General features: G+C 39.9%; 1 protein-coding gene across 2 annotated transcripts in view; it reads left to right on the top strand.

Annotated features, from left to right (window-relative positions):
• EPAS1 (endothelial PAS domain protein 1) overlaps positions 1 to 26,716 on the top strand; it is an 80,640-nt gene extending 53,924 nt beyond the window's left edge. Inside the window, exons 4-16 of one of the 2 annotated variants that reach the window (XM_054399262.1) lie at positions 153 to 237; positions 743 to 861; positions 970 to 1,172; positions 9,477 to 9,583; positions 14,454 to 14,601; positions 15,363 to 15,571; positions 15,890 to 16,077; positions 16,969 to 17,079; positions 20,685 to 21,166; positions 22,287 to 22,410; positions 22,495 to 22,612; positions 23,521 to 23,703; positions 24,445 to 26,716. In XM_054399262.1, coding sequence (XP_054255237.1) covers positions 153 to 237; positions 743 to 861; positions 970 to 1,172; positions 9,477 to 9,583; positions 14,454 to 14,601; positions 15,363 to 15,571; positions 15,890 to 16,077; positions 16,969 to 17,079; positions 20,685 to 21,166; positions 22,287 to 22,410; positions 22,495 to 22,612; positions 23,521 to 23,703; positions 24,445 to 24,596 — 2,229 coding nt within the window. In that variant the 3' untranslated portion in view covers positions 24,597 to 26,716. Of the gene's footprint in view, positions 1 to 152; positions 238 to 742; positions 862 to 969; positions 1,173 to 9,476; positions 9,584 to 14,453; positions 14,602 to 15,362; positions 15,572 to 15,877; positions 16,078 to 16,968; positions 17,080 to 20,684; positions 21,167 to 22,286; positions 22,411 to 22,494; positions 22,613 to 23,520; positions 23,704 to 24,444 lie in introns of both variants that reach the window. The other variant, XM_054399261.1, reaches the window with a different exon arrangement.
• The last annotated feature ends 576 nt before the right edge of the window (positions 26,717 to 27,292 follow it).

Genomic DNA, 27,292 nt, shown 5'->3' with positions numbered 1-27,292 from the left:
GATCATAAACAAAGGGAAGGTCACAGAATTTGTGTCTGTGAGCATCCTGTTAGTTCTAGTGTCCAGTTTCATCTGAATAGGTGGTATTCAAAAGCAGATAAATACTATTAGTTTCTTTTATTTGGCTAAGTATAGTTCTTACCTTTGAACAGGTGGAATTAACTGGACACAGCATTTTTGACTTCACTCATCCATGTGACCATGAAGAAATTCGAGAGAATCTAAGTCTGAAAAATGGTAATAATGAAAATAGAAAAGTCACTGTTTGCTTTTTAAATAACCAAATGAAGTAGTTGGCTAACAGTAGATATCTGATAGTCATGGTAAAAGGAATTTTCATTCCTAGTGTAATCATTAACTGTTATTCAATACTTTGCAGATTTGTTTTGTTTTGCCAGATACCGCATATATATAATAGAACTACAAACTGTTGGTTTAGTGTTTTTGTTTCATTGAGTTAAGTCAGGAATTAATATTTCACTTGTAACATTTCACAAAGATGCATGTGCTGAATGCCAAAACATAGGTTTAAACCTAAGTGCACAAAGTTGCATTTAAGTTCCACTTAGAAGTTTTAGGTTGGAGCTTTACAAACTGCTCTTTAATAGTCTGCACATCTTTGATGATCTCTACAGGTAAATTATCTGAAAATTAGTCTGTTTTTATTGAATCCTTCCTGCTACAAATAGAAGAAATCAAGAAGCAAAACTGAGAAAACTTGTGTGCCATTTTCCTTATGCAGGTCCAGGCTTTGGAAAGAAAAACAAAGAGATGTCAACTGAGCGTGACTTCTTCATGAGGATGAAATGCACTGTTACTAACAGAGGCAGAACTGTTAACCTCAAGTCTGCCACCTGGAAGGTATCATATTTTAGCCATAATAAGTGATTTTGATATATAAAAGACATTTTGGCCTGTAGAAAAAGTATATTCTAAATTTTATTTCTCATGTAAAAATAATTATTTCAGGTTTTGCATTGCACTGGACAAGTTAAAGTGTATAACACTTGCCCTCCACACTCTCTCTGTGGTTATAAAGAGCCTCTTCTCACCTGCCTAATAATCATGTGTGAGCCTATTCAGCATCCTTCTAACATCGACATCCCCCTGGACAGCAAGACCTTTCTGAGTCGCCATAGCATGGACATGAAATTTACCTACTGTGATGACAGGTAAATTCCACTGATTTTTTTTTTTTCCATGACTGTTTCTATCTTCTTGAACAGAACAAGAAGTCCTTCCAAATGTCATCCTGAGGGAACCAGGTAAGCAAGGGCAAGAAGTGTAGTCTATTACTAAGACAGCAATTCAGTGGCTTGCTTAATCCATCTCAAAAGTCAGTTTATGCAAAATGGTGCTCATGCTGTATTTCATCCTCCTGCTGAGTAAGAAATTCATGTTCACTGGCAGAAGATGAGGCAACTTAGAGCTGTAAGTATTAGCTTCTTGGGTGTTAACAAACAGGATTTCTGATCTCATTCTTTTAAGCGTCTCAAATGACATGCATTGTGGACCTTCATCAGGGAGTGTTTTACAGTTGTTTTAGCCCAGGATGCTGTTATCAGTCAGCTGGAAAGTACTTTATGCTCTAGATTGACTAAGAATTGCTAAAGCATCCAGAGTGCCTGCAGCTTTGAAATGGGGTTACAGCCTCTTGCTCAATGAAAAGCAAACAACCTTTGCCAGTTAACTATCTGCTCCTTTCAGTGGTCAAATGAAGAGACGGGGAAGGTCTTGTGTCAGGCAAGGGGCTGTGGTCTTCACTCCCCAGACTTCCCTCCCAGGTGTAAAAATCAGAGATTCTTCCTAGGCTTCACCTGCCTGATTTCCTCTGGGATCTCCAAGGCATTTCATACCATCTGCCTCACCTCTCTGTCTACGTGTTGTGGTAATCACCCTCCCTGTGCGCAAGTGAGTTAGAGATAACTTCCCATGAACTGTCTTCCTGTTTCCCCAAGTCCCCAGAAAGTGCTGTCTGTACTGCTGTGAGTTTGGTGTTTGTTTTGGGTTTTCTAAGGTTTATAGATCAGCCCTGAATTTAATATCAAATTCTAATGAAACTGGTCTCTGAAATTCAGAGATGCTAGTAACCACTGAGGTCTGCAGGGTTATCGGTGGGATTACACATATGCTCACATGTTACGCAAAAACTCAGAAGACTGAGATCTTGTGTTTTTTTCATCCCTCAAAAGTATGTTTAAAACTTGTACTAAGCCAGAATATTATTTTAAACAATATAATGAAACAGTCACATAAACTAGCAGTGTTAGCAGCTGTGGATGAGAGAAAGATTACAAGTGTGAAACTTGTGATTGACCTTCTTCTGACCCCTCTGAGAATTTAGCAGCCTGTGTGCTGTAACTAGAAATGTCCCCTGATGTTACAGCAGTAAAACAGACTTCTCTTTTTTTTTTTTTTCTTGTTAATACTTTAAGGATGAAGATACTAAGATATCAATAGGATTTTCCTGCTGCAAGGAGGAAGTAAAAATAAAGCAATGTCTCTCTTATTACTGGGGCAGGCTAGAAGAGAGGAACATAGGATTTTGCTGTAGTGCAGCATTCACATGTCTCTGCCAAACTTAATGCATACTGATACTATCCTGTTAAAGATACACGTGCTTATTTTTAAAAAGAATGGCATATTATGCCCCATCTTAAATAATGGGAGTTGATGTACAGGGAAGACTTTTCACATGTCTTCTTCTAGAGGATTTAACTTGTAGGGAATTTCAGAAAATTTTCTTTCAAATCTGGTTTTAAAAGCAGCATGTCTTTCATTAGATAGTTTTGGCTGGATGCTCCATTCATGTTTTATTGAGATTATAATAAAGCTATAAAAAATCCAGCCAGACCAGGGAAGGAAGAGACTTCATGCAACTGTCAGGTTCTTCCCAGCAGATCCTCCTGGCTCTTGCTTCCCTCCCAGAGGGATGTTGTTTTCTGTCCAACAGGCAACACATCACTAAACACATAAAAATGCATAACACTCAGCTGTTCTTATCAAATTTGGTGCTGCTAGACAAATTGCATTGAAGTAGCAGCTTATGCCAGGAATGTAATTCCAGTCTGAGGAGCAGAGGAGGAAAAGCGGCATGTCCCAGTCGCGTGCTTAAACCCTTTTCGACCTTCTCTGGCCTTTCTGCAGTGATGCAGCAGGGCTGAGACAGAGAGACTGTATCTTTCCAATTCAGGGTTGACATCCTTGAGGGCAGCCTATCCCCCCTAATTCTGCTGCAGCAGTCTTGAGTATCCCCTCTGCAGTTCATCTGGGAGGGACATGTCTGTTTCTAGGAAGCTTTTTTTTTTTTTTTTAAGCATTTGATTAAAGAAATTCTAGGATTTCTGAGGAAGTACCTTAATTAATGGCAGCCATACTGGACCTTACTGATGGAAGAATCCACCCTCAGCATGAAGTTTAAGTAGCTACAAAAGAGAGCTGTCCTTGTAGATGAATCTGAAATTTATCCTTGTGGAAAATAAGGATCACATCGGTCATCTCCTCTGTGTCACAAACCAACATGCAAAATATAGACTGGGTACCTTTCAACACTTTGTAACAAAAACTAATTGGCTGACATGAAATGCCATGATTCCATTTTGGCTCTTCCTTAGCAGGGTACAGGATAGATGTGGTGGGAAGCAGCCTTATATTTTGGCCTTATATTTTGCCTTCCATGAAATAATTTATATCTGTGGGCCTATGACTTGCCAGTATTTAGGAGGGAAATGTTTATCTTCTTAAAACAGCTTTTGCAGGGTGATGAGCCTGTAAAGAAATGTTTGTGAGATAAAAATAATTAAAATAGGTTGTTCTGCTAAACGTCTGTTTCAGCCATTCCTGGAGAGTGATTTTGAAAATGTTCCCTTGCTCCACTTATCTTGGCTAAGTGGTTTACAGAAAGGATTATTTTAGCTGTAATATGGAAATGCTGATCAGTGGTACAAATCGATAATCCAAGTGAGGATTTAGTTCAGCTGCACAATGCTTTTGTGTCGGGGAAGATCACCAGTGAGGGTGTTTTAGTCAGAAAAAAAGGCTCCAAAACTGTGAGCTGATGCTCAGCATATTGTCCTGTGCAGGGCTATGGGGGTTAGATAGAAATAGTGGCAGTATGTATCTGTGGTAGAGAAATACACCCCCAAAAAAGTGAAAAATGTATCTGACTTTGATAGAAGGCTCCAAAACTTCAGGTGTCCCAGTTTATGCATAAAGAAGGAAAACCATATGCTGTGTTTTAGAGGGGAACAGAGTTTTGAAGGCAGAAAGGGTATCATGGCATTGAAGGTGGTGGTGGCTTTTCACCTTCATGTTTATGACCTCTCTGAGGTGCTGGGGAGGGGAGAGGGACAGTCTTTGCCTATAATTGTGGGTAGCATGCGTGAGGGGAGAGAAGGATAAGTCTGTTCTGCATGGGCCAAGGTGTGCAGGCAGCAACTCTGGAGGCTGTGCCACAAACCAGTTCCCTGGCACCAGCACACTGAAAAGCATATGTTCTCCATTACTTTGAAGGCACGGCTTGCTTTGGGGAATTGTATGTTCCTAGTTACAAGAAACCAAATTAGTTATACTTTTTTTTCCCTTTCCTTTTATTGATTGCAATATTTTAATGGAAGATTTGAAAACAAAAAGGGAGTGAAGGAGGATATGTGGCGATTCAGAAATAGGATGGCGCATGGAAGATGCGATGCCAACAGTCTTGGTCTCAGGTTTATTCTGAGTCTACATGTGGGGTCCATGCTGTGCGTGCCCAACTGAGAGGAAACTGAGTTGTATTGTGCTTCTAGTTACATCCCTCTAAAACAGCAACATGCAGGCACAGGATGTTATATGAGAATTTAAGTCAGTTTGCTATTCAGGCTGTATGTGGGGAATATTTTAAAATTAAGTGCTGCTCAAGCTCTAGTTTCTTTGCCTAGCAGAGCAGATACATCTGACTAGTTCTGTCACTCCTCTGGGCAGTAGTCCCAGGATTTTGGGTTTGGGTTTGTTGTTTTTTGTTTTGTTTTGTTTTGTTTTGTTTTTTTAATTGGCCTGGGTTAAAGTAGAGGAAGCCATGAATACTTTCTAGAGGAAATGTGGGTACTTGGCAGGACTGTGATGCTGCCATGCTGCCTGCTCTAGCAGGGTGGCAGAGTAGTTTACCCCAGACGTAGTGGCTGAGTTGGGCTTTATTATTTGTTTTCTCTCTCTCACTCTCTTTTTAAAACTCATTCTGCTTTAAGTATAACTTTGTTTGTTCCTGTCAGGACCAATATAATTCAATACTTTGGTGACAGTTTGAATACAGAAATACTTTGTTAAGAGATCCACACCCTCACACACACACAGACCACACATGGCCCAGTTGAATATACACCTGGCTATTTTTTTATGAGCAGTAAACATTACAGGAGGCTCTCACAAGGAGCCAGACTTCTCAGTCCTAATGGTTCTTATGCAACAGTTTTACCTCAAGAAATGGTATATAGAAAAAGCTTTGTGCTCCTGTAGAGTGACAGAAAAGCACAATTTTAAGAAAAAACAAAACACCTGAAAGAGCTCGTCTTGTAGAAGATGTAGCCTTGGAAGCAGTGAGCATTGTTTGCTTTGCCATGTCTCAAAGAGATAAAGCAGAGGAAAGTTGTACAAACCTAGAAATAGGATTCAGATCACTAGTTTCTCCATTGTGCACTATCAGCACAAAACTCTGCCTTTACTCTGCATCCCAAGAAATGGGTCTGTTAAGAGAAACTGAAACAGTGCTCAAAAAGTATTTAAATAGTGGTAGTGGGCTACTGCCCATGTGTTTACTGTGTTTTCTGAGATTTTGACCTTAGTGTGTCACAGTGACAAGTTTAGCTCAGAAAACCGGTCAGTCTGGCAAAATTAAGATTCCTCCGAAGGTATTTGTGTTTTCAGAAATGAGTGGTTAACAGAATAAACAGCCTCTCAGTCCACCTGTCTTCTTCAACAAAATTTATTATTATTCTAATTAGCACCAATTTAGCAAAGGAAACACAAATCCCACCATGGCATGAATGCCATCCAAAACCACCGTACAGTTTGTTTTCCAATTTTGCCATTCCACAGCTTGCACAAAGAACAATTTTATGTCTGGTGTCTAAGCAAAAGTCTTGTGTTCTGGACTCAGTTTTGTAAGTGACCCTTTGGTTCCACAAGGCATATACAATCCTGTGATTCTACTAGTTATGTACTCCTCCTCTTCCTCCTATCTCTGCAGGATCCTTTTTCGTTTGCGTTCAGTCCTCTCTGTATTCATTTGGCAATTTGTGTTGCTAAGAGGCACGCCAAGTTTGGTGGGTACACCTCACTGGCAAACCTCAAAGTGATGTTCAAGTGAGGTCAGTGCAGGGACCTTTGCTGGAGCACTTGCAGCCTCTTGGCCCAGGTGCTGTTCAGGCTCTCAGCTATGGCCAGTCTTCCTCCACAGACATCTCAGGAGAGTCACAGGATGAGTGTGATGGAGATAGCTGCCTGCTGCCCGCTTCGGTCCTGGTGCGTAACGTAGCATGGAATCAGCTAATCTGATTTTCATCTCATGCACCGCCCGCAGTGCATGAGATTTTTTTAAGCTTTTCAGTGCCAGCAGCGCTATAGGAGAAATAGAGGAGGATGTGATCTGCCAATTCATGCACCCAAAACCAATTCTGCTAAGAATTCTTGGAGAGATGGTGTTTATTATAAAATAGTGGTATTTGAAATTGCATCAAGGAAACACTGTCAGCCAGTGTTCAGGTTTTAGGGGGATGAGAGAAAGAAATACTCCAACATTTTAAATCATTTAAACCCTAAGAGTGTTTAAAAGAAGTGTAATGAATATGAATATGTTTAGCCATATTTATTTTTTTAAGTATTTAAAAACTTGATTTTAGTACTAATCTTGATTAGTATTTTGCTGTTGCCAAGCTTGACTTCAGAATTCATCCAGTGTTGTAGGGTTTGTGGGTAATTCTCTGATACCTTGTTTTCATCTTTCTGTGTGCTATTTTTTGGTTGGTTGGTTTTGGTTGTAGTAAAACAATATCAACCCATCACTTCCTAACTTCTATCTATGATTACATCATCTCTAATCAAATCTGATGTTATGGCAAGATCACACCACAAGCTGTTCTGCACCATGGAATGACAAGAAGAGTAAATTTGTAGTGAAGGAGCTTGCCATGAAGAGTGCGGAGCAATTTGAGGGGGCAGTTACAGGACTGGAATAGACAATTTTGCATAGAGATTGCAACTCCTGTATGATAAGAATTAAGAGTCCCTCAACCTGCTGTCATGCATATTTTTTGCTTGCTATCACAGTTGCACTGCTGATACTCATGAAAGCTTTAATGTGTTTTTGGATTTACATTGGTGCTGCTGGGTACATGATGCACTTTTTTTCCATTACCTGCATATCCTTTTCCTTTTCCCTAGTCAACCTTGATTTGCTCCCAATGACTGGATTAAGAGTAAATCCTCAGCTTCCTGAATTTTAAAAGCCTTTCACTAATGATGAGCTCCAAACTAACTGGGATGGCTTTATGATACTATACCATTATATAACCAAAGGCCAAAGTTTCTGGTTTTAAAAGCTGTATTTACACTTGTCCTGGCAAAAGTCTCTGCCTGCTCACATCACCGTGTCCCAGCTGACTGCATAACAGCTAGCAGCAACTGTATTTTGGAAGCCTTACTTATATTAGGGCTCCTTTTGCATTTGAAGTTTTCTCCTGGTGGTTCACCTCTGACAACCAATTCATTATAGGAACTTCTGCTTTTATGGAAAAAAAAAAAGGCAATTGTGGTTTCAGAGCAAAGTTACAGATTTGGCTGGAGTGCAGTTTAAAAGCTCAGAAGCTTGTCAGTGAAGAGAGTCAAAAAAGCAACTCTTGGAAACCTGATTCAAGAATAAATAGCATAAATAAAACTTTTATACATAAACAGAAGAGTAAGTCTTTGAGGGGAACCTAATAAAAGCCAACTACAGTCTTTGCTCAGCTAAATGACTGTAAACCCAGAGTCGGTCTCAGAGTGACAAAACCAAAGTGTCCCGGGGTATGAGTCCCAGTTCTGTGGAGATGAGGGAAAAGCTGACTCAACACCTTGACATTCAAACCATACACAAAATAGTTCCATCTTATGTGGCTTCCTTGCTGGAGGGGGATCCAGGAGATGAACGCCATGCTCTTGCTGCTCGTTTTGCAGTATTTACATGTCTGTCTTGTAAAGACATGCCTGTGTCTGGAGGGCTGGGCCAAGGCCATCCTTCCAAGGAGTACACAAACCTGAGATGTGTATCTTAAAAGCAGCAACGTCACTAATCAAATGTGGTGGTGGCAGATAAAGCCTTTCCAAGGGAGTTAGTTATGAGGCACAAAACTTGGGCATTACTATTGGCAACTGTGACAGGTTGCAAGATGTGACCAGTCATTGCAAACGTCCTGGCTTTTCAAGCTTAGCAGTTTGCAGTCATTTCTGCCACTGCTCTCTGCTACGTTACTGCAGTGTAAAAGCTAGGAAAAGGCATTTGAGAGTGTTGTTGACTTGGAAAACAGAAACGTTTCTTTATTTTCCCAGAAGACATGATATCTTTGCTGTTGGATTACTTTTTTTCTTAATCATGTTTCCTGTAAAGTTGTGTGTGATGGTATTTTGAATGGAATTGAGGGGAAAAGAACCCTTTTCCTCCACCCCCTCATTAGAGAAAATAATCTGCACAGCTGATGACCTATTTACATTTGTTCAGGAACTTGTGAGAAATCCTGCCTTGCCTGAGAAAGGCTCTGAAAAAAGTCTAGAGATCTTGAGATCATAGCTTTCTTTGTGTAAAATCCTACTTTGTGGATTAGTCACCCAAGTAACCTAATCCATATGCTAGAGTTCTCATATAATTGAGAAACACTAAGTAGAAAAGCTGATTTTTTTTTTCCTTTAACTGCCTGTTAATTTCTCACCTTGCCTTTTTTTTTCATTAAATGCAATGCATAGGGTAGAGATTTAGCCCTTTTATGCTTTTTGCCCTTTTTTTTTCCTAAATGTACACACACTTTTAAACAGGATGGTGCTAACCAGTCGTCCGTCCCCCTCCCCCCCTAGACATTTCATTTTGAATGATGGTAGTTGAGAATTTCTGCATGTACTGGACAGCTTGAGAACTTTGACAGCAAAGATTTTCCAGCTGAGACTTTCTATAAGAGATACTGTGCAACAGGACTGAGAAAACTTGCAACACCTATAATGATGTCCCTAAGATTTTTTTATTCTAGTAGTAGTAAAAGGCAGTTTATTCTCACCATGGAAATATTTCAGAACATGATCAGAAGTCCTCTACAGCTCCTAATGTATTTGGAAGTACAAAATTTCTCCTATTGTAGTTTTAATTCTATTAATCTAAAGATGAGAGCCAATAGCGGCCCTGCACATGTAAGCTAAGGCAACCCGAATTTTAAATATTCTTTTTTTTTCTTTTTCTTTTTTTTTTCCTCTTAATCAAGAATAACAGAGTTGATTGGCTACCATCCAGAGGAGCTGCTGGGCCGTTCAGCATATGAGTTCTACCATGCCTTGGACTCAGAGAGTATGACCAAGAGTCACCAGAACTGTAAGTCACATTCTCATTTTTCTTCAGTTTGCACAAAATCACAGCTTGTGGGTACCTCAATAAGTACCTGAAAATACAAATGTGCTTTGTGTGCAGATATTGTTTGAGAACAGTATTTAAGCTTTACAAGAAATCTTCACAGGTCACTGTGCTTGTCTAGCTGAAACCTGCTGACAATCTTCCCAGAGGGTTTGATGTTTGCCATAATTTAAACTTGGATAGTAGAAAGGATGTCTCTCTAAGGGACAATATAAGAATCTGCCGAAGAGCTGAGTTAGGCAGTAGTAGCCTGGTGAGAAGTGCATTTCCTGGTGGTTTCTGGTACACCATTGGGCTCAGCAGGAAGAACAACTGTAAAAGATAATAGGAAGAACTTACTGCAGGGTAGTTTAGAGTATGTCTTCTGCTACCAAAAACTATTTTCCCTACCCAAAACAGATGTGCAAGGAGACATTCTAAAAGGGATATTCACTATACAAGTAATATACACTGCCAGGAACAGCAGTTTATTGCGCTTATGCCTATGTGAACTGCCAGTTGCTGTTGCAATATAAAGTGTGGGAATTATTCCAGGAGCAGAGAGCTCTCTGCCTTCAGCAGGCCACACAGTTACACTTCCTGTCTTTCTCATAAGGTCTCTTTAAGTTACTGGATTTAAATCTTCAATCGCTGTCACTATGGCTGGACACAGCACAGTGCACTCATGTACAAATGGCGTTTCCTACCCACACCTCTTCTCAGCAACATGTCACTAAAACATATGATGCTTCTCTTTATATAAAAACTAAGCAAATCTAGACTGGAGTCCACAAGTTTAAAAAGCACCTCACTTTGTAGTTACTATGATCAAGGTCTCTGTCTTCAGGAACAAGCCCATGCCTTAGGTCATGTCTGTAGGGAATTGCCCACCACATAGACGTACAGAAAGTTTTTCTATACTTCAGAGAAAAGTAGTGGCAAAGAATAACTGTCTGACCTTAAGGGGAAAAGGGAATACGTGTTAGCTCCAATGGCAAGCATCCAGGACAGTTCTGAGTTGAACTGTTACTGTAAAGAATGTTTGGCAGTGATTAAAGTTGTGTGCTGTAAAACAGTGGTAGTATGAATCATCCTGTTTCCAGAGCAGCTTAAAAGGGAAAAAAAAAAAAAAAAAAAAAAGAAATCAAACCATACTTTCAGAGAATTGTCTGGGAATGTGTTTGTTAAAATTGTTTCTTGGGTAATGTGCTCATGTTTTCAACAGTGAAAAGGAATTAGTGATATTTATAGACAGGATGTCCGCATCCTATGCTGTGCTATTGAGAGTCATCCTGAGAAATCAGGGGTGTGCTGCACCATTGCTTTTGAATTGTTGAATTGCATTTCTAAGAACGTGACAATAAGGGAACGAACTGAGAGATGGCAATCTCTTTGGTAACAGAGGAGGGAGAGCAAGACCTTGTCAGCTATACATAGCTAATTAAACGTGACCTCTGAGCTGGGACTTGTCCATGTAAAAATTTCTGGAGAGTTTCTGGTACCCATCTTGGCCAGGTATTGATTGAGCTACTTCTTGCTCAATCACTTCAATTCACGTCCTGTAGATGCCATTTGTGCCTACTGAAAAGGACCATGTCCTACAAACATTTGCCATTGGACTTGAAGTCTGATTGAGAAACAGACTGAAGGCACAGGAAGGTATTAGAGGGGTAAGTTAAGGCACTGTGCACTGCACAGGTTATAAATATTCAGGATCAAACTGCTCCATAATGTTGATGATAGCGCAGCATCAGCGTGGATGATTTTTATTGTTGGAAGCACAGGACTAAAGTCTGTACTGTGATAAATGCCTTTGTCCATAACAGAATCACCAGTTTACATCAGCCTTTAGTTTTTCTAAGAGAAATACTTCCTGCGTCTTCTGAGACAGTCAGGCCAACTCTGAGAACAACCACAAACGCAAAGTGACAGCAAGCTGTGACTTGAGAAAACAGAGATAAGCCCTCTAAATAGGAAATCCCTAGGTTCATAATGTGTGCCACTGAGAGGCTGTCTAATGCATGGGGTAACCAAGCTTATACAGAACTTAATAGTACTTCATGGCCATAGTCATTTGTACACGGAAATATCTACCTCAAAATTAATGTTCAGCCCAATTGTATTCATTGCACAATAATTTTTATTAGACATATGCTATGCATATAGAGTATATATTCATGCAATAATAGTCATCAATTCTGGCTATTATTTAGTATTGTAAAAATGCATAGGAAATAGGGTAAAGAGACAGAGGTTTGAATAGAGGAAGGAAAACTTCAAATGGGTCTCTTGGATAGAACTCCTTCCCTTTCCTTCCTTCTACTTTAGTGATAATTCATGCTTCTTGCAGTTTTACTGTACTGTAGGGTGGGTTTTTTTGTCTTGAGGTGAAATAACAACCTCACATTCAAGCAAGCCACAATAGTATTTGTGTTCTGGGCTGAAAGTATAGTTGCATATAGAGTATAAAAGTCTTAATTAGTCATCAAAGGGAAGATTAGAGTGCATTTGGCAGTATTTAGCATGCCCAGTTTTTCACTGGTTATGCAAGCAAAATTAAAATCTCTCTTTTGTTACATAAATGCACACAAAAGATGTACTGTAGAGATATATTTTCCAATTCAGCAGTTAATAATCTCTAATCACTTCTATTTAGAATCTGGTCTCGTTGCCATTAAAGCCAATGGGAATTTTGCTGTTGAGTTTAGTGGGGAGCTGACTGTCACCATCTGGCACCTGCCATGTGGTACCATGTAGCAGAAGTTGGACAGGTCTTCCAATTGAATCATATTTCTCGAGTGTCTCTCATCAATTAAGAAACAAACTTTGTGTAATTAAATTCATCCCTGCCATCCTCCTTTCTCCACCCAAAGATAAGGAATCTAATCGGAGCCTATTTCATTGAGATGTTACTAGTTCTGTAGAGATACAGGTAAAGTATACTTGGGAAAAAAAAAAGTGGCAAATTCACTCTGATAGCAGAATCTTAAATGTAGCATTGATAACAAAGTCAGCAGTTATGAGTGTATTAGTAATTCATGAGATTACCCCATGGAGGGATTCTGATGTACTTTATTATATCAGAACATGACATGCTTTGAATAATAATAAGAAGAAAGATTAAAGCAGTAAAAAGCTTCTTTGTAATGTAACAGGCGCCTACACTGTGACTCTTATTGATGAGTTGATGATTAGGAAGCAGTGTAATTATGTTTTACAAGCAGAGCAGAATAGTCCAGTCACTAAAACACTTTGAAATGAAAGCCTTTTGATTTTGTTCCACCAAAAGTATTTAATCAATAAAATTAATGTTCTACTTTGTCTAAATAAATTAAATGAAGGATGATTAAATATTCCTAGGAAGAAAACAAACTTCAGAGACAGAAGGAAAAACACAGCAACAATTATCTGCAGAACATTTGTTGCATTTTGCAGGCACAGATTTGTGCATTTGCACGGTGGTGATGTAGGAGAGACTGACAATAAATAGCTTCTCTTAATGGACACATTCACAAGGAATTTTTTCTGTACAAAGCCTGCAGAATCAAGTTTCCAGCCTTACTCAGTCAAATTGCATTATTTTTAGGGTACTAGTTTGATAGCATACTGTCTTCAGGCACAAAAGCTGTTTAATGGGAACAATTGCCAATATGGTCAAAGGTTTAGGTGAATCAGTTCCTGCTTTCACTACTCAGTGCAATGATGTCTGCTTACAAATAGAAGCTCTTATTAGTATGATTACTGCTTCCCTACTCCAGCTCTAATTTTATTGCCATCGATTAACAATATTTTTCCTCAACTAACAACTGTGAATAGTGTGACAATATTCAATGCTTTTAGGAAAGGATTTACAACAGACAGGACATGATACATCTCCGAAGTCCAAACCTGTACGCTGAGAACTTGTCCCTTTCAAATGTTACAAAAATTGGAAGGGAGGTGGGGGTGGATTTCACTCTCCAAATATTTAGATGAAGCTTTACCCAAGTTGTATTATTATCAGTTTCTTGCTTGAGAAAAAACAAACAACAATCAAGCATTTTGAGTTAAACATTATTTGATTTGTCACATGGGTTTTGCTTCCTTTTAGGCTACTAATTTCATACTGTTGCATGGAAATACAGTTCAAGAAGACAGAGAAACACTGTAGTTCAGCTTTATTTTTAACTGCAGGCAAAACAGTCTCATTCACTGTTCTTAATTTTGATAATTTTTGAGAGTGATAGTACTTCTTCATCTTCTTAAGAACAATAATGTGCTAGTGGCATCTGTACTTTGTGGTGTTGATAGCTCTAGCTCCTAACTTTGAGGTATAAAAAGATAGAGGTATAGATTTAACCCCCAATATTGTTGCTTTTTTAGGTTTTCTTTTTTTTTTTTTTTTTTGAGTATAGCTTTTAGCTCCTCTGACTCTTGGGCTTATCCATCACCTAAACAAGGAAAATATTTAACAGTTTAATAAATTGACTTTTCTCCAGGTCAACTTGGGAGCCCAAACTAAGGAACTTCCAGAGCAGGGGCTCTCCAGCAACCTGCAATCAGCAGGCATTTTGGAAGCAATTGGGATCTTATATTAAATTTTTTAACTCACATGGTCTGGTCTGAATATGTAGACCATTTCAAGAACTCAAATGCCAGCTCTCAAATTTCCAGTCTTGAGTGGAAACCTCAAATGAACAGGCCCTTTTGTATTTTAAATGGCTGAATTTTACCCAGGTTAAGCATCCTTGCTAATAAAAGTCTTAGTGCAGTTTCACATAGCAAAATTTCAGAAGCAGGTTTATTTGAGTGTTACATATTGTACGTTCCTGTCCTGCTGCATTATTTATATCTCTCTGCCTCCTTTTCTCAGTGTGTACAAAAGGTCAAGTAGTGACAGGCCAGTACCGTATGCTTGCCAAGCATGGAGGATATGTATGGCTGGAGACTCAAGGGACAGTGATTTACAATACTCGCAACTTACAGCCTCAGTGTATCGTCTGTGTCAACTATGTGCTGAGGTAAGTTGTACACGACAGAAAAACCACATATGGGTTCATGTGCTGGAAGAAATGCAATAATCAGGGGAACTTTTGAAGAGTCTGTTTATTCAGTGTTGTTATTCTGAAATCGCTTTAGTCATGTTTGTTCAGTCTTGTTTACTGATGTTAGACATCAAAGAAAAATGTGGCATGCCCATTCTCATACACACTTGAAATACAACACAGCTTTTTGCTTCAGCAGAGTAGCTACTGTGCTGATACAACAGAGTATAGCCTGCACTGAAGACTTTAGTGTGTTACACAGCTGCTAATGTGTTTTGTTTTCCTAATATTGTGACAGAAAAATGAAATTAAGAAGTAATTGTATTTTATGTTGCTAGGAGAAGCTGTTTACTGCCTCAAAAATGAGAACCAATCAGTTTTGCCTCTGTTTGGCAAAACACAAGTATTTTTGGTCCTAGATGGGGCCAAAATAGGAAATGCTTATTTGATTGGTAGTCTGGGTCATTATAGCCCCGACTACATCCCTTTAAAAAGCAGAGCAACAAAGCCCCAAGTATTCCCACAAAAGTCGTGACCACACTCTCTGCGTCATCTGAGATGGTGGTGCTTGGCAACACTGGAACTGTGCCTCTCCTGTTGAGAGTCTGGCATGCGACTGTGAGAGGCCAAAATGCTTGTAGAAGCCCCAGCTTAGAGAGTTTGCCTTGCCTACGCTATCCCCATCTCTTTTTTTTTTTTTTAGAATGCAAAATGTCTAAACCCTATTTTCTTGTTAGTGAAATTGAGAAGAATGATATTGTATTCTCCATGGACCAAACGGAATCGCTCTTCAAGCCTCACCTTCTGACAGTAAGCACCACCTATGAGAGTGGCATCCCTGGGACAGAGAAGAGTGACTTCCTGTTTACTAAGTTAAAGGAGGAACCGGAGGAACTTGCTCAGCTGGCACCAACACCTGGCGATGCCATTATTTCCCTGGATTTCGGTTAGTATTTGTATAAATAATTCCTGTGCAACAAAGAATCACGTGTGAGCCTACATTTAGAATCCTAATAGAAGAGGTCTGTTTGCTGTGTGTACAAATGGGGAGTAATGGCTGTAAAAGCCCACGTGCTCACACCAGTGGAAAATTTCTGTGAATGAGAGCAGAATCAGGCTTTCTTGCTGACTAAACAACATTAAGTCTATGCCAACTTACTGTCATGGCAACTAGGAGCAGTGTTTATTTTTAATGAATAGCTGCAATTATATCATAACAGCGCAAGCTAAAAGCTTTCATTAATATTGTTAGAACTCCATCCAGGGACACAGAAGTTTGAGGAAGCTCCTGCCTTCACCAGTGCTGTTTCAACACGAAACAAAGCATGGCCAGCAGAAGTGAAAAGCCACACTGCTGAAGCTGAAACACTTGTGATACCATCCTTTACAATGCCTCAGATTACACCTGGCAGCAGTACTCCAAGTGCAAGCAGCAACAGTAGCTGTTCCACGGTAAGGATTGCTTAAAAAAAAAAAAGAAGGCATTTTATGTTTTGTGTGTAAGTCCCATCGGTATATGGAGATGATGCTTTCATGTTAACAGTCCTGTCTCATTGCTTATTAACAAGACCCAGTGTATCTATATCCCTCCTGTACTGCAAGTATCTTAAGCATCAATAGTAAAAACATTAAAAATGGGAACCATACACTGTAATCCTCATTTTCTCCCAGCTGTCCCTCAATAATTACTATAACAAATAAAACAACTAGTAGAAGAACATGCTTCCACCTTCCATGGGGCTAGCCTTTAAGTAAGAAGCCAATGTGAAATAGTGTGGTCACTAGCAATGTTGCCCCAGACCCATCCTTTCTGTTTAACTAGAGGCTATAGTCTTTAAAAAGTTTACCCTGCTCAGCCTTTTGAAAGTAGCTCCACTGGAGTTCCCCACAAAAGGAATGAACACGTTTCAGGGTGTTGCCTCAACAGCTGAAGCCACTCTTAGCTGTTCTTTATCAGAGGATGAAGCCACTCTTAGCTGTTCTTTATCAGAGGATGTCCAGTCTTAAGAAAAGCATTAACATACTGCTAAGAATCTCCCTTCTTGACAAAAGTACTTAATAGTACATTTCATGTTCCTGGTCTGAGTCACCCAAAAAACCCAACGTTTCTGCTGAGAAGACAACTAGGTTCTATTGGGTGCCTGTGTTTTGTAGTGACAAGCAATCTTGTGTTGGAGAATACCATGTGCTAGGACTGACAGTTTTGGTTCTGAACACTATGCAATCTGGCCATTTTCTTCCCATAGGAAAGGTCTATTGCTGAATAATACAGTGTAAATGCATGGTGCTAAGCCAAGATTGTAGTTGTCCTGCTGCTTATAGAAAATTCTTATTTTTGTGCAGCCAAGCAGCCCAGGGGATTATTACAGTTCTGTTGATGAAGATCTTAAGATTGAGGTGACTGAAAAACTTTTTGCCATGGACACAGAATCAAAAAGTCAGTGCACCTCCCAGGTAAGGAAGTAATATCCTTTCTAAAAGCCATAAAAATCAGTCCCCTGATAGTAGGTAGTACGGATGCATGCTGTATCTGCAGATATGATGTGTTTGCAAGAACTCGGGGGTAAAGCAAATGTACCAACTTTGGAAAAACAGGCAGGTGAACCAGGAAGCATTTAAGGATATTGTAAGGTCATGTAGAAAGAGAATTAGAGATGCAAAAGCTCAGTTTGATCTTAATCTGGCCAATTCTGTCAAGGATAATAAAGAGTGCTTTTATAAATACATTAATAACAAAAGGAGGGCCAGGGAAAATCTTCATTCCTTAGTGGACAAAGGAGGGAACACAGTAACAGAAGACAAAGAAAAGTCTGAGGTACTTAACAGCTTCTTTGCCTCAGTCTTTAACAAAAAGACTGACTATCCCCAGGGCAGCTGGGCTCTTGAGTTGGTAGATACGGATGGGGAGCAGAATATCCCTCCTTGTAATACAGGAGGAAGCAGTTAGTGACCTGCTGTGCCACTTAGACCCTAACAAGTCCAGTTGGGATTCATCCTAGGGTGCTAGGGAGCTGGAACAAGAGCTGGCTAAGCCGCTCTCCATCACCGGTCCTAGCTAACTGGGGAGGTCCCAGATGACTGGGGGTTGGCCAATGTGACGCCTATCCACAAGAAGGAGGATAGAGAAAACTACAGGCCTGTCAGCCTGACTTCAGTATCTGGCAAAGTTATGGAGCAGGTCATCCTGAGTGCCATTGAGTGGCATGTACAAGAAAGCTAGGGAATCAAGCCCAGCCAGCATGGGTTTAGGAAAGGAAGGTCCTGCCTAACCAATCTAATCTCATTCTATGACTGGGTGACCCACCTGGTAGATGAGGGAAAGGCTGTGGATGTAGTCTTACCCAGACTTCAGCAAAGCCTTTGACACATTCTCCCACAGCATCCTCCTGGAAAAGCTGGCAGCCCATGGTTTGGACAGGTGCACCCTTCGCTAGGTAAAAAAACTGGCTGGATGACCAGGCACAAAGAATGGTTGTGAATGGTGCTGCATGCAGTTGGTGTCCAGTGACCAGTGGTGCCTCCCAGGGATCAGTACTGGGCCCAGTTCTATTCAAGATCTTTATTGATGACCTGGATGAGGGGATCGAGTCAACTGTTAGTAAATTTGCAGATGACACCAAGTTGGGAGGGAGTATGGATCTCCTGGAGGGTAGGAGGATGCTGCAGAGGGACCTGGACAGGTTGAGTCAATGGGCTGAGGCCAACGGTATGAGATTCAACAAGGCCAAGTTTAAGGTCCTGCTCTTTGGCCACAACAACCCCATGCAGTGCTACAGACTGGGGGATGAATGGCTGGAGAGCAGCCTGGCTGAGAGGGAGTGCTGGGTGACAGACATCTGAACATGAGTCAGCAGTGTGCCCAGGTGGCATGGAAGGCCAATGCCATCTTGGCCTGTATCAGGAATAGTGTGGCCAGCAGGACTAGGGACGTAGTTCTGCCCCTGTACTTGGCACTGGTGAAGCCTCATCTCAAGGACTGTGTGCAGTTCTGGACCCCTCACTTCAGGAAGGATATTGAGGTGCTGGAGTGGATCCAGAGGGGAGCGACGAGACTGGGGAGGGGGCTGAAGGGAAAGTCGTATGAGGAAAGGCTGAGGGAGCTGGGGGTGTTCAGCCTGGAGAAGAGGAGACTTAGAGGGGACCTTATCACCCTCTACAATTACCTATAAGGAAGTTGTAGTCAGGTGGGGGTCAGGCTCTTCTACCAAGCAACTAGTGACAGGACAAGAAGGCATGGTGTGAAGCTGTGCCAGGGGAGGTTTAGGTTAGATATTAGGAAGCACTTCCTCACAGAAAGCGTGATTAGGCACTGGAATGCACTGCCCAGGCAGGTGGTGGAGTCGCCATCACTGAAGAAAAGATTGGATGTGGCACTTGGTGGCATGGTTTAGCTGAAGTTGGGTGTTAGGTCCTAGGCTGGACTTGATGATCTCAGATGTCTTTTCCAACCTCAGTAATTCTGTGATTCTATGAGCTGCCTACTACATTTGCACATATACAGCAAAGCTTTGATGCACAACACTAACAAAAATAAGCACTTCCAAAAGCCCAGATATAAATTTCTATCCCTAAGTCTAAAGCAAGTGCTTTAGAGTGCCACTGTAGTGGCACTACCAAGAAGAAAAAAGCGTAAGAAAGCTTTCAGAATTTGGAAGCCTGCAGAGACTGATCACAGAATATAAGCAACAACTTTTTTTTTTTTTTAAATCAGCCTAATGGCTAGCAAGTAAACATCCTTTCTAATAATAAACTAATAATTACAAAACATCAACATGAGAAAGGACTGCCCCTCATAGCACATATCTCCTTTAACTACAAAATGAAAACTGTCATTTTGGAGATACTGTTCTCATCTTACCTCTTAGAGGATTTCAGAAATATGTGACAATGACTTGCACACACAGTAACATACAATGTCCTGCATTCTCATCAAGGTGTAAGTGTAGAAATTCTCTCTATAAATAACTCTTTTAATCTTCCACTACTATAACATTACATTGAGTGAGTGAAGAAAAGGCAAGGTGTAGGCCTGATTCAGCCCACTTAACTTTCGCTATGTAATCAAAATGCTCCTGTTAAGAGCTCACGCTTCTTTATAGTTGAGAGCAAGGAACAGGCATTGCTGGCTGGCACCTCAGACCTTAAATTCTTCTCTTTCTATTAATCCTATGGAAACTTTGTGGTGAGTGAGGCCCAAATGAGGTTTGCAGTGCAATTTGCAGACTTAGGTGGACTGCAGTCCATGTCCTGAAGAAATTTTATCCAAGTCTGGAGACAGAATCGGCAAAAAAAAAACCATAAAAAGAGTGGACAAATAGGAAAACGTGGATCAGGATCAAACTTGGTTGAAAGACTTGACATGCAAGCTTCAATTTTGTCAAATTCATCATCTGATTACTCAGGTGTGTCCCACTCCATAAGCAGCTCTGTTGAGAAAAATGACTTTAAAAAGTGCCCCATCATGAGCTGACTGGTGGCCAGCATTGATTTCCCTCCCTGCTCAGCTCTGGTCAAACACCAAGAGAAATGATTTTAAATATGACTAATTCTCCAAAGGAAGACAATGAGATGAGCACAAATTTAAGTGCAATAGTGCTCTTCCAAGTTGTTTGTTTGTTTTTGTTTTCTTTTTTAATTTTTAGATTTCTAGGTGCATTTTTTTTCATGTAGCTGGATTAAGAGAAAACTATATTCTGTCTTGGAATGAAAAGCCTGAGGTTGAGCTACATGCCTCATGTTGTAGAGTCTTGGCAGACAAGTTATTCAGAGCATAAGGAAGCACAAGATCTACTTCACATCACAAGTGATACTGCAGGCTGTGTACAACCTGCTTCAGCAAATACCACTTGTCTGGGAGGTTTTTTCTTTAGTTTGTTGTCTGTCTTTGCTAGCCAGAGAAATAAGATATCTTTAAATAGGTGCTAGACAGTTTCATGTAAGTAAATCTGGCATGCAGTGATTTTTTTCCAGCTTCACATCTACTAGTATGCCATATCACATTTACTGCCACAATTATTATTACTAACATCAAGTCTTTTTATGAACTTACTTTTGTGCAGATTGACTTCAATGAACTGGACCTTGAAACCTTGGCTCCTTACATTCCTATGGATGGAGAAGATTTCCAGCTCAGCCCAATCTGCCAAGAAGAATGTCCTCTCTCTGAAAGTGCACAAAATACCCAGCAGAGTCTAAGTAGCATGAGTACCATCTTCCAACCCCTTGCTTCTGCTTCACAGAACCAGTTCCTCCCAGAGAAATATCGCCCACAACTATCAAACAAAAACATTAACTCTGGGCATGGGTCCCTATCATCAGTGTTCTTCAACAATGTCAGTAGGTCATCACTGCCACCATACCACAATCAAGCCAGCACTCCGCTGTCTTCGATGGGAGGAAGACCAAATACCCAGTGGCCACCTGACCCCCCATTAGAATATGTTCCTGCTAAGTGGAGACTCATGGATAAATATTCAGGATCCCTATCAAGTTCCTCAGGGCCACCAACACATTCTCCAAGCATGCCCATGTATAAAAAAATGTAAGAGTTTCTGTGGTATAACTATGTATTTTACTCAGAAAAGATTTTCAGGCTGGGGAGGATCATTATTTTTTGTTTTTTTTTAATTCAGATGGAATAAGTTCTTCCAGTAGGCATCAGACTGTACCACTGGGGTCATTAGTGTGGTGCTCTCCCAGTGGCAGTCAGTTTGGTGGAAGCAGAAGTGGATTAATTTTTAATTTCCTGTAAGGGTGCATGGATGGATTTCCTGCTGGTCAGATAAAAATTACCCCAGTAATTTTGCAAAGCCTGCTTGATTTTAAGAAAATTGTATTGCATTTTAAGAAAAAGTACTGGAAGACTTTACTGGTCCAGCAATGAGCTGGGCCCCACATATACTTTCTTATGTTGCATGTATTTTTTTGCATAACAGAAAGTAGAGGAGAGGGAGTGATGACAGTACATTTGTTGTTGACATGTAAACACTACAACTAAGATTTAAAATTACAGTTTGGGTTTTTTTTTTTGACAAACCTTCCTCACTTTATTTACTTTCTTACACACATGAACAGTATGCAATGAGATGGAGGCTATATTCCTAGAAGTTTCCCATCGTAGCTAGAAGTTTCTCTGTAGCTCTTGGGCCTGAAGACCCAAGCCTGTCATTGGTCATGCTGAAACATTCAGGAAGCACATAAAGCAGCAACAGTCATTTTAAAACATGAAGCTGTGCAGTTTGCTTTCTGGGATTTCTTGTTGGCAGATATATCAATATCTGAATATGCATCTGGAAAAAGAGGGTTTGTCCCATAACAGCAACCTGTGTGGTCATACTTAGCAGGGTAAGGGGACAGGTGTGGCTCTCAAAGTCCTTTCCTTAAGAATTGCACTACTTTCTTTTCCACACTGCTTCTACATCTGCCTAGAGATCCCTGGAGGCTGTTTATGGTAGACTTTCAGTCTTTCATCCCAAAAGTTTCCAGAGCTTGTGAGCTGATTAACAAAAGGAAATAAAAACATTTAAGGTCTGTGCACTGTCACATGTCAAAGACGTCTTAATATTCTTGAAAGGAAAGTGTCTTTAAAGGAAAGAAGAATCTGTGTAAATGAACAAAATGGGTTAGATTTGCCTCCCTGCTCACAGATCTTTTCCCCACAGGCCCCTGGATGCTTTTGGGCAACAAGGCATAGATGTAAACCCAGCAAGAATTGCTCTGTCTAACAGCTTGAAGCTTAAGCGACAACTGGATTATGAAGAACAAGCATTGCAACAGCTGAGTGGGGTAATCACAAGAAATTAATCCCCTTCACAACTTTGGACACACCATGGTCATCAGTGTAATTGTTTTGCTCTCTTCACATTCTAGGGAGATCCATCTGTCATTAACCCATCTCACCTAATGTGGAAGAGAATGAAATTTCTCAAAGGGGAAAACTGTTCCTTGGTTACAGAGAAGAAGTCTCTCAGCACAAGTGTTCTTACAGGTAAGATAAAAGAAAGTTATGTATTGAAACACAATTTTAAGACAAGTTGAATAGAAGCAAAAACTCTTTCAAAAGGAAACTTAAATAAACTCTGTAAATCATAGAATCATAGAATTGTTAGGGTTGGAAGGGACCTCAAGGATCATTCAGTTCCAAGCCCCCTGCCATGGATAGGGACCCCTCAGACTAGATCAGGTTGTTCAGAGCCACATCCAGCCTGGCCTTAAAAGCCTCCAGGGATGGGGCTTCTACCACCTCCCTGGGGAAACTGTTCCGGTGTCTCACCACTCTCATGGTGTAAAACTTCTTCCTAACATCCAATCTGAACCTACCGACTTCTAGGTTTGCTCCATTCCCCCTAGTTCTATCGCTACCTGACATCCTAAAAGTCCCTCCCCAGCTTTCTTGTAGGCCCCCTTCAGATACTGGAAAGCCACAATAAGGTCACCTCGGAGCCTTCTCTTCTCCAGACTGAGCAGCCCCAACTCTTTCAGTCTGTCCTGATTGGAGATACACTAAGATAAAATTAAAGATCAGGTTGTACCACAAAGAGCTGAACAATTTAAGGCACATTTGAGAACTACCAGGTAGATCATTTCATGTATGTTCACACACTTGCTTTGGAAGTAACAGAGATCAGCTTAACAGAGAAGACTTTACCTCATGCGGATCCAAGGTGTGGACACCTCAGAGCTAGAATTTTATACTTTCTCTCTACAACATTGTGTTTCCTACACACCAGCATACCTTGGGTGCAATGCTGCTTTTAGAGCTAGCACTGTTTCTGGATTTCCTTTATAACAGGATGTAGGTACTGTGTGACAATCATGCCAAGGATCACTTTGCTTTGAATTGGTATTATCTACTATAATTGATGTAACACTGTTTTTTCCTGCTATGTAAATCAGATGAGTTTGTCTGTAATTCAAGAGTTCTGAGCCAACCAATGAATCAGCTGGAGCACCAGCAACAACCACCACCCACCCGTGGCAATCCTGGTGAGAATTTGAAAGCAGGAGCGGCGTTTCCCCCTCCATTTTACAGTTCCCATTATCAGGACTATACTGTCCAGCCAGCTCATAAAGCGTCAGGTAAGAGCTGTCAGATACAGAAATTGGAAAAGTGTTGGTATTTAGCTCCAATACTGATGCCATGAAAGAAAGCATGTTAAAAATACAGTAAAGGATGATAACCTAAGAACCAAATATGTATGGCTTCACAGAATGAAAAATTATTTTTTTTTTTTAGTGTGAGACTTTAATGTTTACATTTGTAAATTGTGAGGGGGGAAAAAATATTTTTGCCCTTCATTTTAATTAAACTTCATACCCTTTCACCTTGGAGGTCCAGTCGTCTTCCATACATGCTCTTTTCTTGTGACAGAATTCATTAAATTGAACTAAACAACTTCACTGCGGCACTGATACGGGAGGCGTTTTTAGGTTCAATTTTAAACATGAGCCTTCTAAAAGTTAAAGTAATTGAGGGAGACATATACATGTCAGTTTTATTAGGAAGATATAAGGAGAGTGGGCATCAATTTAGAAACTCTGGTTTAATACAGCTTTTCTCACGTGCATGATTTTTTCTCAGAACAATCTAAATTGGGGGGGGGGTAAAAAACTGCATGTGTCCATACAACACACTTGCAAGAGTTTAAGGCAGAGCAATGCACAGGTTTGCTCTGAAACCTGTAACTAGTGGTGGATTGAGGCATATCGACAAGCACAAAATGAAATTATAACTGATACAAACAGAAGAGAAAAGAGAGGAAAGGAGTCCTCTCTCTCATCTCCGCACCATGACTGACCTAATTCATTAATCGCTTCCAGGTATGACCAGTCGTCTGCTGGGGCCCTCCTTTGAACCCTACTTGTTGCCCGAATTGACAAGATACGACTGCGAGGTGAACATCCCTGTTCTGGGCAGCTCTACGCTTCTGCAGGGCAGTGAACTGCTCAGAGCGCTGGACCAGGCAACCTGAGCAACCCTGCAATATTCCGTTGCCTATACAGTTCAAAACAGCTTCAGTTTTTAAATATATTTTTGCAAGTAAACAATTTCTAATACCAATACACTTTTACAGGATTTTACTTAGATATTGAACCTCTCCATGTTACCAAATAGTGGCCTTTTGAAGTTACTCACTTTATTATTCATATTAAAGAAATACATCTACTGTATTTTCTCTATTGCAATCAAAGTGTTGTTTAGAGAGTTTGATTACCCTCCCCTTACCTCGTTACCTGTAATTTATACACTGACATTTTCTTCAAATTTCATGCTAATAAAAAGCTGTGGTATAAATGCCTCATCATGTGATACTTTGGCTGCAGTACAGCAAAGGTTTATTTTTATTGCCAAAGATGAATGAAACAAATTTGATCTCCAACCACAGTTTTCTGTTGATCTGCCAAATTAAAATCCTTTGAGTCTTTCTGTTTTCCAACATTTATGATATTTAACTTCAATAACTTCTAGAAAAGCTTACTCAAGAAAAATCCCAACCTTCCACCTCCACCCCTTCCCTTCATTTTTATACACTTTGTTGAAAGAAATGTGAACGTTGAACTACAATGTTGTGGGTATCTGTGAAAGTTGCACATTGTAAGCTTTTTTCCCCCCAGAAGCAAGCCACATTCTCAGCTGCCTAATCTGTCTTAGCTCTACAACTAAGGGAGTCCTACAGATTTACACCAGTGGAGGATATAGACCTATGTTTTCATTTGTGTTGGTGTTTCTTTTGTTCTTTGTTGGGTTGGGTTTGTTTTGTTTTGTTTTAATTTCTCTCTGGGTCAGTTGTTAATCATCTCTTGGTACTCTTCCTGTTTCTACGACACAACAATTTAAAGAGCTGTTTCTGCTAGAACTAGTAGTATTTGTTAATGGTGTTGCTGATATTTCAGGACTGACCAGCAGCCAGTACTAACACCTCTGATTAATGTTAGTCTTTTTCGCTTTATATACTACCTAGCAATGTCATTGCAATATTGAATCTTTAAAACTAGAAGTTAAAGTAATATTTCTCAGCATATTGGGCTAACTCAGTTACAAGTAGACAAAAAAGAACTGAGGATTGTGTGGTAAGATGAATAGCTGGCAGACAGAACTCTATCATTTTTACTTGCCTTACATTAATCAGTAGCTGAAACGTCATTAAAAGGCAGGCAGAAATTTTCAGAGCTCATTTTGATCCATTAGTTGTCATGCACATATTTTAAAAAAAAATAAGATTTTGAATGCTTTCAAAGGTAAATGGATTTTAAAGTTTAAAATACAACATATTTAAATAGTTAAATATTAATAAAATGTAAGTGAGCAGTTCTGACATTAAACCACATACAGACTTAGATATATGGTGGGATACATCATCTTAGTTCCTCCACTGGTATAAATCATATCTTCATAGAAGAAGAAGTGGCAACAAACAAAAGGTAAAAATCTGGCCCAGAAACTTAAAACAAAGATTTTTTTTTTGAGACTCCTGATTCTACTGAAGCCTAGTTTTTAAAATTGCTTTATATCATGCACTGACACTTGCAGAGAGGGAGCCTTGGGTTCAGAGAGCACTTCAGAGTTTGCTGTGTTAAGTCAGTCTTAACCACACATACTTAGAAAAGCTGAAGATCTTTTGTTATTGGTACATAACAAAAAATTACAGTCCCTATTGTAGGCAATCTTTCAAGAGTTTATTGCAAAAAATAATCTATTCCTAAAGTGAAGTTATTACTGTGTGGAAAAAAATACATTATAAGCTCAAGATCTGATTAAAATTTGGCAAGCCAGGTCTGACAAATTTGCGGTGGCAAGGACTTACAGGCTTCAAGGATTAAAGACACTTGAATACTGCTCTTTTATTTCTTATTTGTTTAGTTTCAGCATTAAAAATGTTATGCCCTAACAGTTTACTAAAACACTCTGAAAAAAATATTCCATGTCTTAATATTAATCATACTTTTTATCATAATTATTTCATAATCTATATTGCTGAATTCTTATTGACAATATTATAAGTGTATGGGAACTTTAACTTGATAAGGAAATGTATTTTGACACTGATACCTTATTAAAGTATACTGATCCTAAATCCTTTGTGACTCATTTGCGATGAATTTGTTATTTGTTGTATCATTGTAAAACAAAAGTATTTATTAAATTATTTATAGAAAATAAAGGTTTGCATTGATCTTTGAAGAATGAACAAAAGAAATGGAAGTTACCCATATTTGAGAGCTGGGAAGTAGCCTGCCAAGGTTGGTACCATCAAGCTTTCCATACGGTTTACCCAGCTTTCCTCAAATGGAGACTTAGTGGCCTGCAGACCACCCTTCTGAAACATGTCCCATGGTTCAGCTTGCTGCTTCCATTTCAGAAGTATATTTTTGTCCAGGGAGCTCTTGTAATGCTGCCCTGGGGGAAAAAAAAAAAAAAATGAGGGGGAAGAAAATTAGGTTGACAGAATTATATTTTAGAAGCTGCATTGCCACAGCTCCCCACTTCAGTTTTTGTGGCAGGAATATAAGCCATTGTATTCTGACAGTCCTGACAAGCCTGCCTGTGCTTCACCCACCCAGTCCTTCATCCCCATGCTGTTGTTAACATGCCAGTGCTTTTTGATACAGAAATTGCCAGCTTTGTCTGTGTAAAAAGTGATCAAGCTGTAGGACAGACACAGAGAAG

This window comes from Indicator indicator, chromosome 2 (genome assembly GCF_027791375.1).
Source record: "Indicator indicator isolate 239-I01 chromosome 2, UM_Iind_1.1, whole genome shotgun sequence".
NCBI lineage: Eukaryota > Metazoa > Chordata > Aves > Piciformes > Indicatoridae > Indicator > Indicator indicator.
This window is presented reverse-complemented; position numbering and strand designations above follow the sequence as displayed.